General features: G+C 35.0%; 1 protein-coding gene across 41 annotated transcripts in view; it reads left to right on the forward strand.

Moving 5' to 3' along the window:
* The window catches only part of dnm2a (dynamin 2a), a 91,022-nt gene that overhangs the window by 26,593 nt on the left and 48,554 nt on the right, over nt 1–15,875 (forward strand). For all 41 annotated transcript variants that reach the window (XR_015479865.1, XR_015479863.1, XR_015479864.1 and 38 more), the window contains 7 exon segments: nt 387–460; nt 7,157–7,306; nt 7,398–7,601; nt 9,145–9,243; nt 10,435–10,595; nt 12,944–13,086; nt 13,161–13,296. Coding sequence is in view for 32 of the 41 variants with exons in the window: in XM_087242911.1 (XP_087099037.1) it covers nt 387–460; nt 7,157–7,306; nt 7,398–7,601; nt 9,145–9,243; nt 10,435–10,595; nt 12,944–13,086; nt 13,161–13,296 (967 nt within the window). In the remaining 9 variants the exon portion in view is untranslated.

Here is a 15,875-nt window from a genome sequence, read left to right on the forward strand (position 1 = left end):
ATACAAGCTGAAGTAGCCCAACTCTCAGCTTGATCCCAGAAGGTGTTTAGAATTCGCCACAGTGTTATTAAATGCACTCCGATTTGGCTGTGAGATACGACAGCGGCCTTTCATTTGCAAGCCTCTTAGGAAGTGCGGGCCTTCAAGAGATGCCACCATATTTTAATATTCATTGCTATAAGGTAGCAAATAACATCCTGGGTTTGTGCGTGTGCCCTGATATGAATGCAAAGAGGTTGTTTCTAAACATTCACCCCCTCGCTCATGAATAATTTGATCAGACTTTTCTACCCCTGGAAATTGATCTTGATTGCTACGAATGACCGAAGAGTGTTTGCCTGTCCTCCAGCTATACTCACCTGCTCTTTCTCTCTGTCTTTCTGCAGGGATTTCCTTCCGCGAGGCTCAGGCATCGTCACCCGCAGGCCTCTCATTCTGCAGCTAGTAAACAACAAAGCCGGTGAGTGTGTTAATGAGCACGGCATAACTGCAAAGTCTTCCTAGGTATTTAATATGTATGCGGATGGCGTAAACCACATACTGTCATGCTTATTCATGCACTCCAAGTCATGATTATAATGTTCATTGAGGAATTCAATGAGGTGTGACTAAAATTTGTCAAGTGACACTTTTTGTTGTTACCTTAAATTGCAGCTGTCAATGCGAGCTCATTGCTTTTTAATGACAAAATCTGTGTGACGTTGTGCAGATATTCATACAAATACAGTTGATGTCAAAATTATTATTGAATTGTTTTTTTCTTTTTCAAATATTTCCCAACTGGTGTTGAACAGAGGAAGAACATTTTTACAGTATTTCCTAAAATATTTTTTCTTCTGTAGAAAGTCTTATTTGTTTTATTATAGCTAGAATAAAAGCAGTTTTAAGTTTTTTGAAGCCATTTAAAGGTCAACATTTCTAGCCCTCTAAAGCAGTATATATTTTCTTTAGATTTTTATACAATGACTTACCCGATTAACCTAGTTGAGCCTTTTAAATGTCTCTTTAAGCTGAATATTAGAAGAAAAATAGTAAAATATTATGTACTGTCATCATGGAAAAGCTAAAGTTTTTTTTTAGTTCTTAAAACTATTATGTTTAAAAATGTGTTGAAAAATAATTGAAATTGGGGAAAATATACAGGGGCCTTAAATTATGACTTTCTATAACAAAAACCCATAAAAATTGGAAAATTTAATTTTGAACATGAGGGCTATTTAATCGCATTAACCTTACATGATTATACTATTATGTATTGTGCCTGCATAAACTAAAATCTAATTAAAAAGACATTTCATTTAAACCTCAAACTTTACTTTGTATTTCTTTTTGTTTTCCAATTTAATTTCTATGTATTTAGTTTTCAAAGCTTTTACAAAGCAGAGTACAGCAGAGTCCATCATCGACTAGCTCGCACACGCACCAAGATGAAAGTTACAGCTGCAACCCATTTCTGGGAAACATACACCCATTCATATATTACATACAATTTAGCTTACCCAATTCACCTGTACCGCATGTCTTTGGACTGTGGGGGAAACCAGAGTACCCGGAGGAAACGCAGTGAACGCAGGGAGAACATGCAAACTCCACACAGAAACGCCAACTGATCCAACTGAGGCTCGAACCTGCCACCCAGTGACCTTCTTGCTGTGAGGAGACAGCACTACCTACTGCGCCACTACGTCGCCTAATAGCAATAATGTAAATAAAAATACTATATATATATATATATATATATATATATATATATATATATATATATATATATATATATAAATAAAGATAAAGTAATTAAACATTTTTAGTTTAGTTTCAAAGTGCATCTAGAAGTTTCAGTTTAGAATTTTATTTTAGTGTTTATTAGAGATTATCTAATGATTTTGTTTAATTATTATTATTATTATTATTATTATTATTATTATTATTATTATTATCATTATTATTAATATCATTATTATTAATATCATTATTATTATTATTTGAGATTGTAATTATGATAGCGCCCTATGAAAAGTTATTCCTCCCATTTTTCTGGATCTTGTGCTTGATTTGTTTGCTAAGTTGTAATGAAATTTATAATAAAAATCAGGCAATATGATTTATGGAAATTATTGATGTTTATATGATGTAATTGAATGTAATATATTTACCATTGTATAATAAAATAGCCAATATGATTTGATTTATATTTTTGTATTATAGCATAGTATATAACAATACAATAATCAAAAAAATTGACTTAAATTGCATTTCATACTATAAAATTAAAGAACAGCTCAGGAGATGAAGAATGCAGCCACTGAAAACAACATGAACCCCACACTTTCTTCCAGTATAGTTGATAAAGCTATTTGTTTACAATGACATGCAGATTATGCATATTTGAATAGCTTATTATTCTTAGAAATCAATCCATATTTAGTCTACAGTCCAACTTTGGATTCATGATTTCAGCTCATTCATTTCTGTTTTTATGACTGGAATTTTCTGATTCAAGAACAAAGTTTTAGCTTTGTGCAGATCATATGGCCTACATCAGACCAGTTTAAATTGGCCAAATAATAATCACTGGAATTTTTGCTGCTAGTGGCAAAATAATAACACACTTCAGCTTGAGTAATGTCTGCTTATTCAGTTTCCATACATGACTCAGTTTTCCACAGAAAATGTCCCTTCTTCCATTTACATCTTAACCACTTTAAAACCAATTATCGTTGGTATTGTTATCAGCATGATGTGCTGTAATGTGCAAGAACGAGAAAGCACAGATGGAGAATTGATACTGACAGAAAAGCATTACCAAGCAGATCATCTTCCAAATGAGTGCAATTGACCATAAAGTTGAACATAACAAAGCTGAATTGATGTTTCTGCTGGTGTCTGCACAATAAGCGTAAATCATGACTGGGAAATACAAAAAGTGTCTTTGTTTAGAGCCAGTTTAATTTTGAATTAGTCATAGAACTTAATGATGTTTGTTATTGGTTTTGAATGTCTGCTGTGTTTGACTGTTATGGACACTTTATTAGACTGAAAAACATGAAATTGTGACCAATTAGTTTGATTCAGGAGCTGTTTTGAGCCTAGCAACTTTCAAAGGAGTCTCAAACTGCAAAACACTCACACAACCAGTGAGTTAGAGCTAATTCAGTAGCTTTGTTTCCATCTGAAAATCCAAATAAAATTTATACGCAAAACTGGAATGTCCTATAATAGAAATGCAAATAAAGCAGCGTTTCCATCCAAATCAAAGAGAACAATAGCATGCCTTCCTGATTAACTTGCGCCTTGTGCATAAAAATAAGCGGATGGAAACATACACTCTCAGAAATGAAGGTACACGAGCTGTCACTGGGGTGGTACTTTTTCAGAAGGTACACATTTGTGCTGATAGGGTCAATATTGGTACCTCAAAAGTATATATTAGTAGGGCTGCACGATTCTGGCAAAGTTTTTTATTTATTTTTTTTTGCTTAAAACAAGTTCACGATTCTTTCTCACAATTCTGTAAGTGTAAAATAAAGGTATAAATAAAGGTTAGTATGATTAGCCTATTATTATTGTTAATTCTCAAACATATAGTAAAACAAAAGTAATAATATTAGGCCTGTGTGTAGGTCTGATGTTGCTTAAAATGCTAAATTTAGTATTATGGTGGATTTGGAACAGACTTTCAATATGTCCTGTTTGTTAATTCACAGTAAAATGATGACATCAGAATACAACTATTGATAATTATAAAATTGAATTATTTTATTTTTTCCTGCACGGCCCTCAAACAATCACTCACTGCAACAAACTGAACATTATTTACAACTTTATTACCGGTTATTCACAGCCTATGCAGGTTTTGTTCACTAAAGTAGGCGTCATTTGTGTGCACGCAAGTGCTCGCACGTTTTCGGCAATAAACAAACAGTGCATCAGCTCACGTGCGATTTTCACGGCAGCAAATACATAATTACATAAAGACATAAATGACATTTTTGGTGAATTATACGTTATATATACAGTATGTGACACTTTAATGCCATTTGATGGTGTCAGTGTTACTGTGAAGACTTCTGCGGTCGCCTTTTCTCCTGACATAGACAATATAATTAGCTAAATCAAAGAAAAAGCTGAATTAGGATCGTTCGTAGGGTCGAATCGAGATTGTGATCTTTTTTCGATTAATGGTGCTGCCCTATATATTAGTACTTTAAAAATTTTAAGACCATCACTTTTTATGTACTATGTACCCTTGTGGTATTAATATGGACCTTTTAGGTACAAATTTATACCTTTCGAAGCCAGTGAATGCTCAAGTACTTTTTATTTCTGAGAGTGTAGCTACAGACCTACAAAGCCAAATTAACCAGTTTAACCTAGGGTCCATTCTTCATTGCTCGCTTAAATGATTTGACAGATCCTGGATCTTTTAATCATGATGACTGATCTCTGGCTAATTTCATTCTTCAAACAAGTTTGCGAACCAGATTAAAATGTCTGGATGAACTGATCTGAGATCACTGCTTGTGTTGTGAAGGACAGATCTAAAATCATGATCAGCAATGCAACGATTAGCTGACAGCACAGCAGCGTAATGACATCATCTGATTAATATGCAGTTATCCCTGTGAGCAAAATTACATCAAATTAGCAGTAAACGATTTATTAAATAGAGCTGCAGGCTTTACACTTTCATGTCTCAAGAGTTTTCATCATCAGGGCTTTACATTAACACCCGCCAACCCGCCAAATGTGGGTAGATTTGAGCTGTGGCGGGTTAGACAGACTCCTCCACTAGCCACTTTGGCTGGTTGGAAATCATTTTTAAATTGTAGCTTTCTTAAAAGCAGAGTTTGACAATAAGCATGGCCCAATATTTGTGCAAATGTGATATTAGAATCGAGAAGCAACAGGACTGCCAAAAATAACTGTGCGAGCAAAAGAATGGTGAATACAGAATTAGAGCATGATCACTTGCGCAAACAACTGATGTGATGCGCGCGACTTAAAAAGCGCGCATGCGCTCCCGTTTACTTACGCAAAGCAACCATCCCTAGAGGAAGCGCAACAGGTGCGATTTGATCCCCTTTGAAATAGACTGGACAAAGAGCGATGATCTTGCACCCACAGTCCTGCTGCTTTCAAGAGCTCAAGATTTAAAAATATACACGTATTCTATTGTAAGCAGCAGCGGTCACTGCTTTCATTTTAATTATTCTTAGAAGAGATTATTAACAGGCCTAACATTACCTGTGTGCACGGTATGTTTCACTTGCTTTCTTTTGCTTACATTTATTTTTGTTAATATGGTTTAATTATATATATATATATATATATATATATATATATATATATATATATATATATATATATATATATATATATATATTTACAATAACATTGCTTCAATGGGAGATTACTCCCTGTTTATGTGTAGTTAACTGGTAATCTGGGACTTTTAGCCAGGACAGATTACTGTGCATATTTTAAATACATGACAATAATTATTTTTTTAAATGTAATGTTTTTTTATATAGAAAAGTTTTGTTGAATTAAAACGTGCTCAAAAAAAGCTATATTTTCCTTGTTTTTACACATAAAAAAAATGTGGCTAAGAAATACTTATTTAGTGTGGTCAGGGATAAATTTGGTAAATCCTATATTGTACATATTGCTGTCAATTTCCCATTGTCGTTGTATTTGCACTGTCTGTATTTTTCTGTCATTTTATTGTATTTTGTACTGTCTGGAGCCAGCACCTAAGCCAGGGGTGCTCAATCCTGTTCCTGGAGATCTACCTTCCTGTACAGTTTAGCTCCTACCCTGATCAAACCCACTTGAACCAATTAACTAGGACCTGAAATCCACTTGATAATTACAGACAGGTGTGTTTGATAAGGGATTCAACTGAAATCTGCAGCATGGTAGATCTCCAGGAACAGGATTGGCCACCCCTGACCTAAGCTTTGCACTCATCATAGCACATATGCTGCTGATGATGTGACAATAAAAGTGATTTGATTTTGATTTGATTTGGTTTAAATCCTTAATTTTGAGCCCTAAAAAGTCGTAAATAAATGATTGCATTTTGACAAAACCAATTAGCTCATGGACACTGAGCAAGCTAATACACAATACACACAACAAGTTAAATGAATGAGGAGGCATGTGGACATACCATCTAAATCAAGTAGTTTAGCACGTCAAAGTCAAATTTAAGCAAAATATATTTTCCCAACAAGAAAAGTGTGGGTAGTGAAAATGGCGAGTGTCTAGTAATGTTGGAAATCTACTAGCCACAGTAGCTGGTGGTCAAAAAAGATAATGTCAAGTCCTGTTCATCATGTATTTCAATGCATATCAATGTATTTAGTTCTATATTTAGAGAAAATTTTCTTTATTATAGTAGCCTAAGCCTACTTAAGTTAATAACTGTATGAATTAATTTTGCATCAAAAAAGCATTTTGATATCAGTAAAGGTGTCTGCATCTTTTGCTAAGCATCAAATCACCTAGTTATGTATAATTATATATTAAATATATATTTACTATTTTCCCAAGTGTATATAACTACTGTAAGAAAATATCAGCATTTGGTACATACTTTCAGTATTATCTTTGCTTAAACTGACACAATCTAATCCTGTTTAAATGAAATGAACCTGCTCCCAAGCAGGTTTGAGCTACCAAAACTGTTGCTATGACAACAAGTCTTAAATGATTTTTGAAGAACGAAACAATCCTGGATCATTTATTATTTTTATGTTACACAAATTTGTATGGATTGTGTGAAGTAAACACTAAAATATTTGACCTTAAATTCACTGTAAATTACCGACTAATAATTGCATTATTTACAATTACATTTTGAGCTGAAACTTTACAGACACATCTTGTAAAAGTGGTAAAATAGGTGCCCTTTAAAACAATTTTAGCTGGTGAAAAAAACTGTTTTCTAATAGTTTTGGTCACCACTAAATATATTTTAATGTCGATGTTTTTACCTCATTTTCCATTCCCCACCAGTACATGTTATCAGTATGTAAATGAAAATGGTTTAGACTTTAGATGAAAACACCACTTTAAGATAAATTCTCATTTGCCTCCACTGAAATGTCACCCATATCAACCTAATCCTTGCTCTCCATCTCTCTGTGTGCAGAATATGCAGAGTTCCTACACTGCAAAGGGAGGAAGTTCGTGGACTTTGATGAAGTCCGGCAGGAGATTGAAGCAGAAACCGACAGGATTACAGGCTCCAATAAGGGCATCTCTCCTATCCCCATCAACCTGAGAGTCTACTCTCCTAACGGTAATGCAAAACTAGACCCTGGAGGAGCGCAGTTTCCCGCAGTCAGTCTGCTATTGGTGAAATGTCACTCTCCTCTGTCTTTGATCAACAGTATTGAATCTGACACTCATCGATTTGCCTGGGATGACGAAGGTGGCAGTGGGCGACCAGCCGCCTGACATCGAGCACCAGATTCGGGACATGATAATGCAGTTTATCACCAGGGAGAGCTGTCTAATCCTTGCCGTCACCCCAGCCAACATGGACTTGGCCAATTCGGATGCCCTCAAGGTGGCGAAAGAAGTGGACCCTCAAGGTGAGGGGATTCACAAGTCAAATAATGAGAGAAGCTGGATAGAGTTTAGGAAAACCTGAAAAATATACACCATGTAGTAAAGTTGTGCTGCTTTAGGAGAGAAAAGGCCATGATACTTAAATAAATGCAGTAAAAATGTGTAAATTATGGAGTCAATTATGGGACAAAATAAAGCAAATGCAGCTCATGAGCAAATTACGTTACTATACACCTGAAGGATGGGTCAATTAACAAACTCAAGCACAAAATATATTAAATTAATTACTATAATTGTAATTATTATTATTGCAGAAATTATTCACGTGTGTGTTTACACAGCTCGCCATGATTGTTTGTGTCCTCACAGCGTGTTTGTGTGCTCACAATCATGTTTTTTGTGCTTGAGTTTGTCATTCGTTCACAAGCTACAGTCGTGCACTCGCTTTTTATCATATGTAATTATATCACTAAAACTAAAGGCCCATGCACAGCGGGATACTTTTTGCTTGCGTTTTTTATTGATGTTTAACGCCTCGTGATTAAAGGGTGCCAATGTGATCGTGCACACCAACGCCAAAACGGCAGGCGTAAAAAAAGTGTCATTTTTTTAAGAAAGGCCTCATTTTGATACTGTACACTAAGTTGCTGAAGTTACACTAAATAGCACTTGGAGGCGCTCAAGGGCAAAACTGTCAATGCGAGCGCACATTGAAGAAGATGCCCAGAGGTGATATGAACATGGAGCTGCTTATTGCATTGGTGAACAATAATCATTTCTTCATTGCTAGAGCTGCTGCTTGAACCATCCATGCTTATTCAAATCGCCAGTAACTTTAACAACAATTGTTTTAACTTTCTGTTTTCTTCTTTTGTGTTACAAGCGGTTGTTAGAAGCTTAAAGTTGTGTAACGCCGTCTAATGTCAAGGAGCGAATTTTTTTTTTTTTTTTTGTTTTTTTTTTGCATACTCTTCTGCTCAATGCCAGTGAAAGTCACTTGTTTGAATCTGGAAAAGTATTTCGAAAAATAATGACGATAAACGCAAACAAAAAGTGTCCCGGTGTATACGAGCCTTAAGACTGTGATTATTTAAAAAATTGTTCTTTAAAGTGTTAAATAAACTATACCCTAAACAAAATATAAATATTATATAAACACCTGAAATGACAAATTATAAAAAAATACTCGTGAAACATAAATATCAAGAATCTAAAAGTCAAGCTATAATAATAATAATAATAATAATAATAATAATTGTGTAATAATAAAAATACCAAACATTCCTTAAAATTAAACTACAATGAAAATATAAAAGCAAGTTTATACCCTATAAATTGTATAAAATATTAAATAAATAAATAAATTGACAAATTAATTATTCAAACTATTTAATATGAAATAAATACATTTATTTGTTTATTTCATATTAAATGAATTGTTTGAATGATTAATTTGCAAATAAACCTGAATTTAGAATTTTTTTGATAAAACATTTTTTGAGAGAAATGTGTGAATCCTTTGTATTGACCAGAAGGATCAATAATATGTTTTGTTGTGTTTAACAGGACTGCGTACCATTGGTGTAATCACTAAACTGGATTTAATGGATGAGGGTACAGATGCCCGGGATATCCTGGAAAACAAACTTTTACCACTTCGTAGAGGTTTGTACTTTATACACATTCACATTTAGTTGGTCATAAATACACTACAGACGATAATAGTATTCTAGGACAATACTCATCACCAAAAACACGGCAGCCCAACTCAATCTAAACAGGCTAAATTGCATTTTTTTTGTGCAGGATTGGGAGTGAAGGTACTTTCTGAGTGTGAAGAGAAGTATAGCTGTTTATGGGGCCGTTCACATATCGCGTCTTTTGCACGCACAATTTCGTTAATTCCAATCGAGGTGTGCATCTTGCAAGCAAATTGGGAGTGCTTATTGTGCGTGCTACCATTCACTTGCGAACCCAGTTTAAAACAGCTAGTCACATGACAAGAATTAACCGGAGCCTAATTACCTCAAACACAGAACACCCAAACATTGCTGTGCTTTTTCATACTATGCATGCATGGTTTCAGGTATCCAGTTTTCTTCGTGTCTTCTTTTGTGTTTAAAAAAAAGAAAAAAAAGAAAAACACAAACAGGTTTGGAACAAGAAAATGATAAGAAATTTTACGCTTTAGGCAAACTCTTTAAGTCTTTTGAATATGTCAAGCTGCTGTGATCAATCCATTGTAATGTTTCTTAGTGAATATTAAATCTCTGAAAGAGCTGCAGTTTATTTTGAATTTGTATTGGTGTATTTTATGTTTTTGAAAGCAACTTTAAAGTAAAGTATTTAGTAATCTAATTACTTATTTCGTGGAGTAATTAGTAATGTAATCAGATTACAGTTTTCTAGTAGTAATCAGTAATTTGTTATAGATTACTTTTTAAAAAAATCTTCCCAACACTAATCATCACTGAGTAAACATGTTTGTTTATCTATCTGACTCAAATTGTAGTTAATGTGAACAGATTCAGTTTTAGAAAAAAATAAATAAATCATTATCATGTGCTATGAATTGGGATGTAAACACATTTTCCAAGACGTTTGTTGACATACTTTACAGTCTTTGGAAAGTTATTTCTTGTCCTAACTTGTTTTGCTCATTTCTTTCTCTGTATTTTCACATTCTCTCTTGTTTCTTTGCTGCTGTAAGATGCAGTTGATATTTTTGGTCTATGATATCAGTTAAATTATGATAAATAAACTGTACTGCACACATTTCTCCTATTGTATGATTTGAATGCCCAAACCATCCAGCACAGACAGGCACCCTCTAATGTGATTTTTCCCTTGTCGTAGGTTATATCGGTGTAGTGAACCGGAGTCAGAAAGACATTGATGGCCGTAAGGACATTCGTGCTGCGCTGGCAGCAGAAAGGAAGTTTTTCCTGTCCCACCCTAGTTACAGACATATGGCTGAAAGGATGGGAACGCCACACCTGCAAAAAGCCCTCAACCAGGTACAACCACATCACCGTCTGAAGCTGTTGTACTGCTGCTTGCCACACTTCTCAATAGTTTAACTCTTATGGGCATTGCAGTAACTTTAAAATGATTTCTTATCAGAGTTTTTGCGGGGTCTTAAAGTCTAAACTTTAAAAAAAATGACATTTAAGGCCTTAAAAAGTCTAAATACACTCTTCTAGGTCTTAAATATTTTTGCACAGAAACTGGTCCATGAACTGTGCAATGTTACTTATAAAGTTTGTGTCTCTGACAAAGTCCCATACATCAATAGTCTTTTCCGGTCCCTCTTTTAACAAACGGACGACAAATCCTCTGCTGCAGGGTGGATTACTGCATTAATCACCAGAAAGCTCACTCATTAATGTTCACTTATCTTCAGTCATGATCAGTCCCACACACCCCTACACTCCACTAGTGTTTTAAGGGAAAGGAGCATTCATGTTTTACCGAATCCAGCACTTTATATTTGATATTGTATTGTCTTGACGGCAATACGAACAAGCAAAATATCAAAACAAATGACAAATAATTTAAACAACTTGTGAGTCGAACCTTTTTGTTAAAAACAATGCACTATCAGATTTAAACATTAGCTGGGTGTTTTGATTCATTTAGAGCTTTGTTGTTTTGTTTTTGAAGGTAATTTTTAATAACCCATATTAATCTTACATGTTCGTACTACCAGAACTGTGCAAGTTCTTTTTTTGGCTTTTACAAACATGAATAAATTGAATAAACTTGATTAGGTAAATTAGTGTTGTCCAAAGTATTGAGATCAATACCAGTCACTACAGAAATTTTCAAAACGTCCATTCTTGCTAACATTTGAGCACTGTTGAGCATGTTCTTAACACCCCTGATTGGCCATTGTGTTCCCATGCTCAACAGAACTGCCTGTGATTGGCCGTGAAACTCATCAGTTCACCATTCTTCATTGCAAACACAGATACATGAGCGTTTAACAGTCACATTGATCAACTGTATTGTCTATAAGCTTACATACGAGCCATCCGCTGATGGATCAATTAATCTAAGTGGCTTTGAAATTCTTAATGTTCTTGTATTTGTGTGAATAGTGGTGAACTGATGATCTTTACAGCCAATCACAGTCCTTTCTGTTGAGCAAGTGACCATGGAAAATGAACGTTTTTGTATCATTTGGTTCTAAAGTCGATACTTTGGACAATTCTCGCTGCAAAAGTCATATTGGGCTTGCATGTTTTCACTGATTTTTTTTTATGTGAAACTGAGCTCTGTGGAAGATCGAATGCGAAGTGCTGAAGGGGGTGGGCATGACTCAATAATCATTTCATCTAAAGGTTTTTTTCATAATCCTTAGAGGCCTAAATCAAAATAGATCTCTGACTATTTGCACAGTCCTAGTATCGGTATGTTTGCCTAAAGCTGCGTTCACACTGCACTTTTTCCCCCATAGACTTTCATTCATACGCATGCAAATGTGTCAGCCTGGAAACGCCAGCTCATGCGACATGTTTTGCCGATTGCTGCGTTGGAAAGTTCAAGCTTGATGAATTCTGACCTGCGAAATTGCATCATGTGACTGCATGAGAGCAATCTTAGATCAAAACATGACATCTCTGGACATTTAAAATATGGACCAATTGCTCGCTTTTTAAAATGTCTAATCATCTTGTTTAATTCCACCCATCTTCACAGTGCCATACTACAGAATTGCGCAAGCTCAAACTTTAGTGTGACGGCAGCTTTAAGCTTTGTGCAAACCAGGTTATTTATCCCTTATGTTTATCGCCAGGCAGGGATCGATATTGCGACCATTTTGGTCACATATGGGCCCGAAAATTGATCTATGCGACCTCAAAATATTTTTGGGAGCATTTGTGCGAGTGCATAAAATTGTTGTGTGCGACCAGTTGTTAATGCAAAATGTTCACCACATGTGCAGATTCGGGAGACATTCACGCAGAATGCAACTTTACACTTAAAACTCAGGAATGGTTTAAAACCAGTTGCAGTAATGCTTGCACTGCGTTCGCGCTCTTCTTATTGGCCCACTGCTCTAGATCTGAACGCGAATGGATTGGTTAATATCAGCTGTCAATCACTCTGTCAGTGCCTTCTGGCTTGGGATGACGGAGAGAGCAACTACCGTGAAAAATTGTAAAGCGCTGAAGAAGAGAATGAAAAAAGTTAAAGCCATAAAAATTAGGCCAAATAAAAATTACCATTGATTTTCTTTATTTTTTTTATTTGCAATTTCTTTACAAGTATGGATTTGCACAAATAGCTAACCATTTCAGAAAATGTTTGCATAGAGTCCCCGCCTATATCATGTTCTCACTTCTTGTTTTTGTATTTTTAGCAATTGACCAACCACATCCGGGACACACTTCCCGGCTTGCGGAGCAAACTCCAGTCTCAGCTTCTCTCTCTAGAAAAAGAAGTGGAAGAGTATAAGAACTTCCGCCCAGATGACCCTACTCGAAAGACCAAGGCCCTGCTGCAGTGAGTGACTATCATGACTAGCTTTGCTCGTAACTAATTCTAGCAGTTTCTAACTCTGAGTTCTGCTTTTTTAGGATGGTCCAGCAATTTGGTGTGGACTTTGAGAAGTGCATTGAGGGATCCGGAGATCAGGTGGACACTGCAGAGCTGTCTGGAGGTGCCAGGATTAACCGAATCTTTCATGAGCGCTTCCCCTTTGAGCTGGTCAAGGTGCATACTTGTTTCGCCTGTCTGTGAATTCATAATGTTGATCTGAGTCAGTGTTGTAAGTTACTAAAATTGAATAAATTCTAGATTACTTTGCTAATTAATGTAAGAAGTAATCAGATTACTAATTACTACATTTTCAAGTTACTTTGATAACCTGAAAAAATCTAAAAAGCACTGAAGTGAAAATTGTTGTTCTCTCACGAATTTAATGTTGACTGAAAAATGATACAAAGGCTTTTTTTGATTCATATTCTGCTTTAAGTCAGGGGTACCCAAACTTTTCAACCCACAACCCCCAAAATAGAAATCCCTGTGAAATGCAGAAGTTCGTTTCTTTCCATTTGTGTGGATTATTAAATGCCATAACACTCTCACCAGTCCTTACTCCTTATTTGTGTCTTATACCCCAGTTTGTCACAGGGGCGTGAATGAAATGTTCATGAGGTAATGTGAAACTGGCGAACTTCAGTTAAAGTCACCCAAAATTACAGGAACTCTTACATCAAAGCACTTCACTTAAACACCTTTTAATTATATTATTGTCTATTAAGGGAAGTTTATGGATAAAATTTTGTATTTCTAATAGTTTAATAAAATGTATTTGATTTTTTTGGAAATCACCAAGCAACACCCATCCCCTACCCCTACTAGGAATGGGCAGGTATAACTGCACATGACAAATGACAAAGTTATCATTAATTTCCAAAAGAGAGTAGTCCGGGAGCTGCGTGGAGTTCCGATCATCTCCATATGCGGAACGTTATTTATATGTATTTTTTTACATTTTTAAAAAAATTTTAATGTTGTCTCCACATTCCCTCCCAAATTTTAAGTGGTCTTTGAGTTTCTTGTATTGTTCATTCATTCATTCAACCATGGTCAATGCACGGGGAATAGAGGCTCTTTTTGCACTTTTGTTTGGACACCATGAGAATCTTTCCCATGGTACACAACAACACTGAAAATTCTGTGTGACTGCCACAAAGGGGCCTATTACGACAGTCGTGTCCAAATGTTGTGTGCAGTGGAAAAGCGGCTTGAGATTCTGACGTTACGATAAACTTGGATAAAAATATCATGGCATTGTGATTACTGCTCTAAAATCTGTTCTTTTTAAATGTCTGAGTAAAAACTAAAAAGTCAAAATGTGCTTCAAAGGCATTCTGGTCTAAATATTGCTTTTTTGAGGATCTAAAATAGACCGCTTAATAGACTAGCTAGAAGAGGTCTAAAGTCCAGCGCAGAGCGCGTCAGTTGTGCGCCTCGCTTAAACATTGCTTAATACACACAGAATGTGCAGCAATACGCAAATGTCTTTACAAATAAAAAGGAATTAAAGAATTCAAATATTACAAAAATGATCACTTTCAACATAAATGTAAGAACCACTGCCTTCATGCCGCCTTCATTACTGGGAGGCATTTTCAGATTATTGATGACAACATGGTTTTGTATCACTTTATTAATACTAGTAGTATTATTTATTATATGCATATTTATATTTGTTTTATTAAAAACAAGCTTAGATTTGTCCACCTGTCAGGTTTTAGACCATATGGGGCATAGCATGTGTATTTGGAAATAACTTGTTAATAGTTCCTTTATTCGTTTGCTGCAAATTAGAACTGAATTTAGAAATTGTTTTGAAACAAATCTTTGTGCTTAACAAACAAAATTAATTGTGTATAGGCTAATGGATGTCTGTGCGTACAACACGTTTCCCTGTCTACGAGAGTTAGGGAGTTGCACTTTGTGCCAAGATTGTTAAAATAGAGCCCTGAGTGTCATTGCACATAAACTCTGAAACTCTCTACCACGCTCACTCCGTTCTGCTAATAATATCTCAGAATTCAAATCTTTACTTAACTCTGTTTTCTGATTGCTACACTTCTGCTCTGTCAAACTGACCACTTTATCTGATCCACCTGTACTCAGCTCATTTGTCTCTTAGATCTTGCATTTGCATTTCAAGTTTGTTATATTTGACTTCTTGTATGTTTGTATGCCAAATGCTGTCTTTACACTTATCTGATTGTAATATCTCTTATTGTCACATTCTTTGTAAAGTGCTCTTGAGCTCTGGAAAGGCGCTATATAAATAAAAAACAAAAAAATATTATTATGTTTGCCCAAAGCTCATTATCAACACTGAAATTCTGCCTCTTCTAAATATCATCTATTCACATCTAAGATTTCATATTTAATCTTACATTTATATTTATTTAAATTATCTGATTTTGTACATACATTTTAAAATATGACATTATTTTTGCCTAATATACATTAAAACCAAAATGTCCAATAGATGGTGCTAAATCTCTTTCTTTGTCACTAAATTGTTCATTCAGATTCATTGTTGTCTTTAAACATTGCTGGCTGGAGATTTTTAATTTTTTCCATGCATTTACACTATGCATTTAGACCTAGACTCCCTGTGTTCTACTACCGGTCACAATTGTGACCAAAGATGAAAAAAATTTTCATAGTCTTTCAATTATTTTTAGAGAAAATTGATATTGATTGTTTAATAACAATACAAATAGAACACAAATTCATATATGTCATCTCTGAAAAAAAAT

The sequence above is a fragment of the Danio rerio genome, chromosome 3, assembly GCF_052040795.2.
Source record: "Danio rerio strain M-AB ecotype USA chromosome 3, GRCz13ab, whole genome shotgun sequence".
Lineage (NCBI taxonomy): Eukaryota > Metazoa > Chordata > Actinopteri > Cypriniformes > Danionidae > Danio > Danio rerio.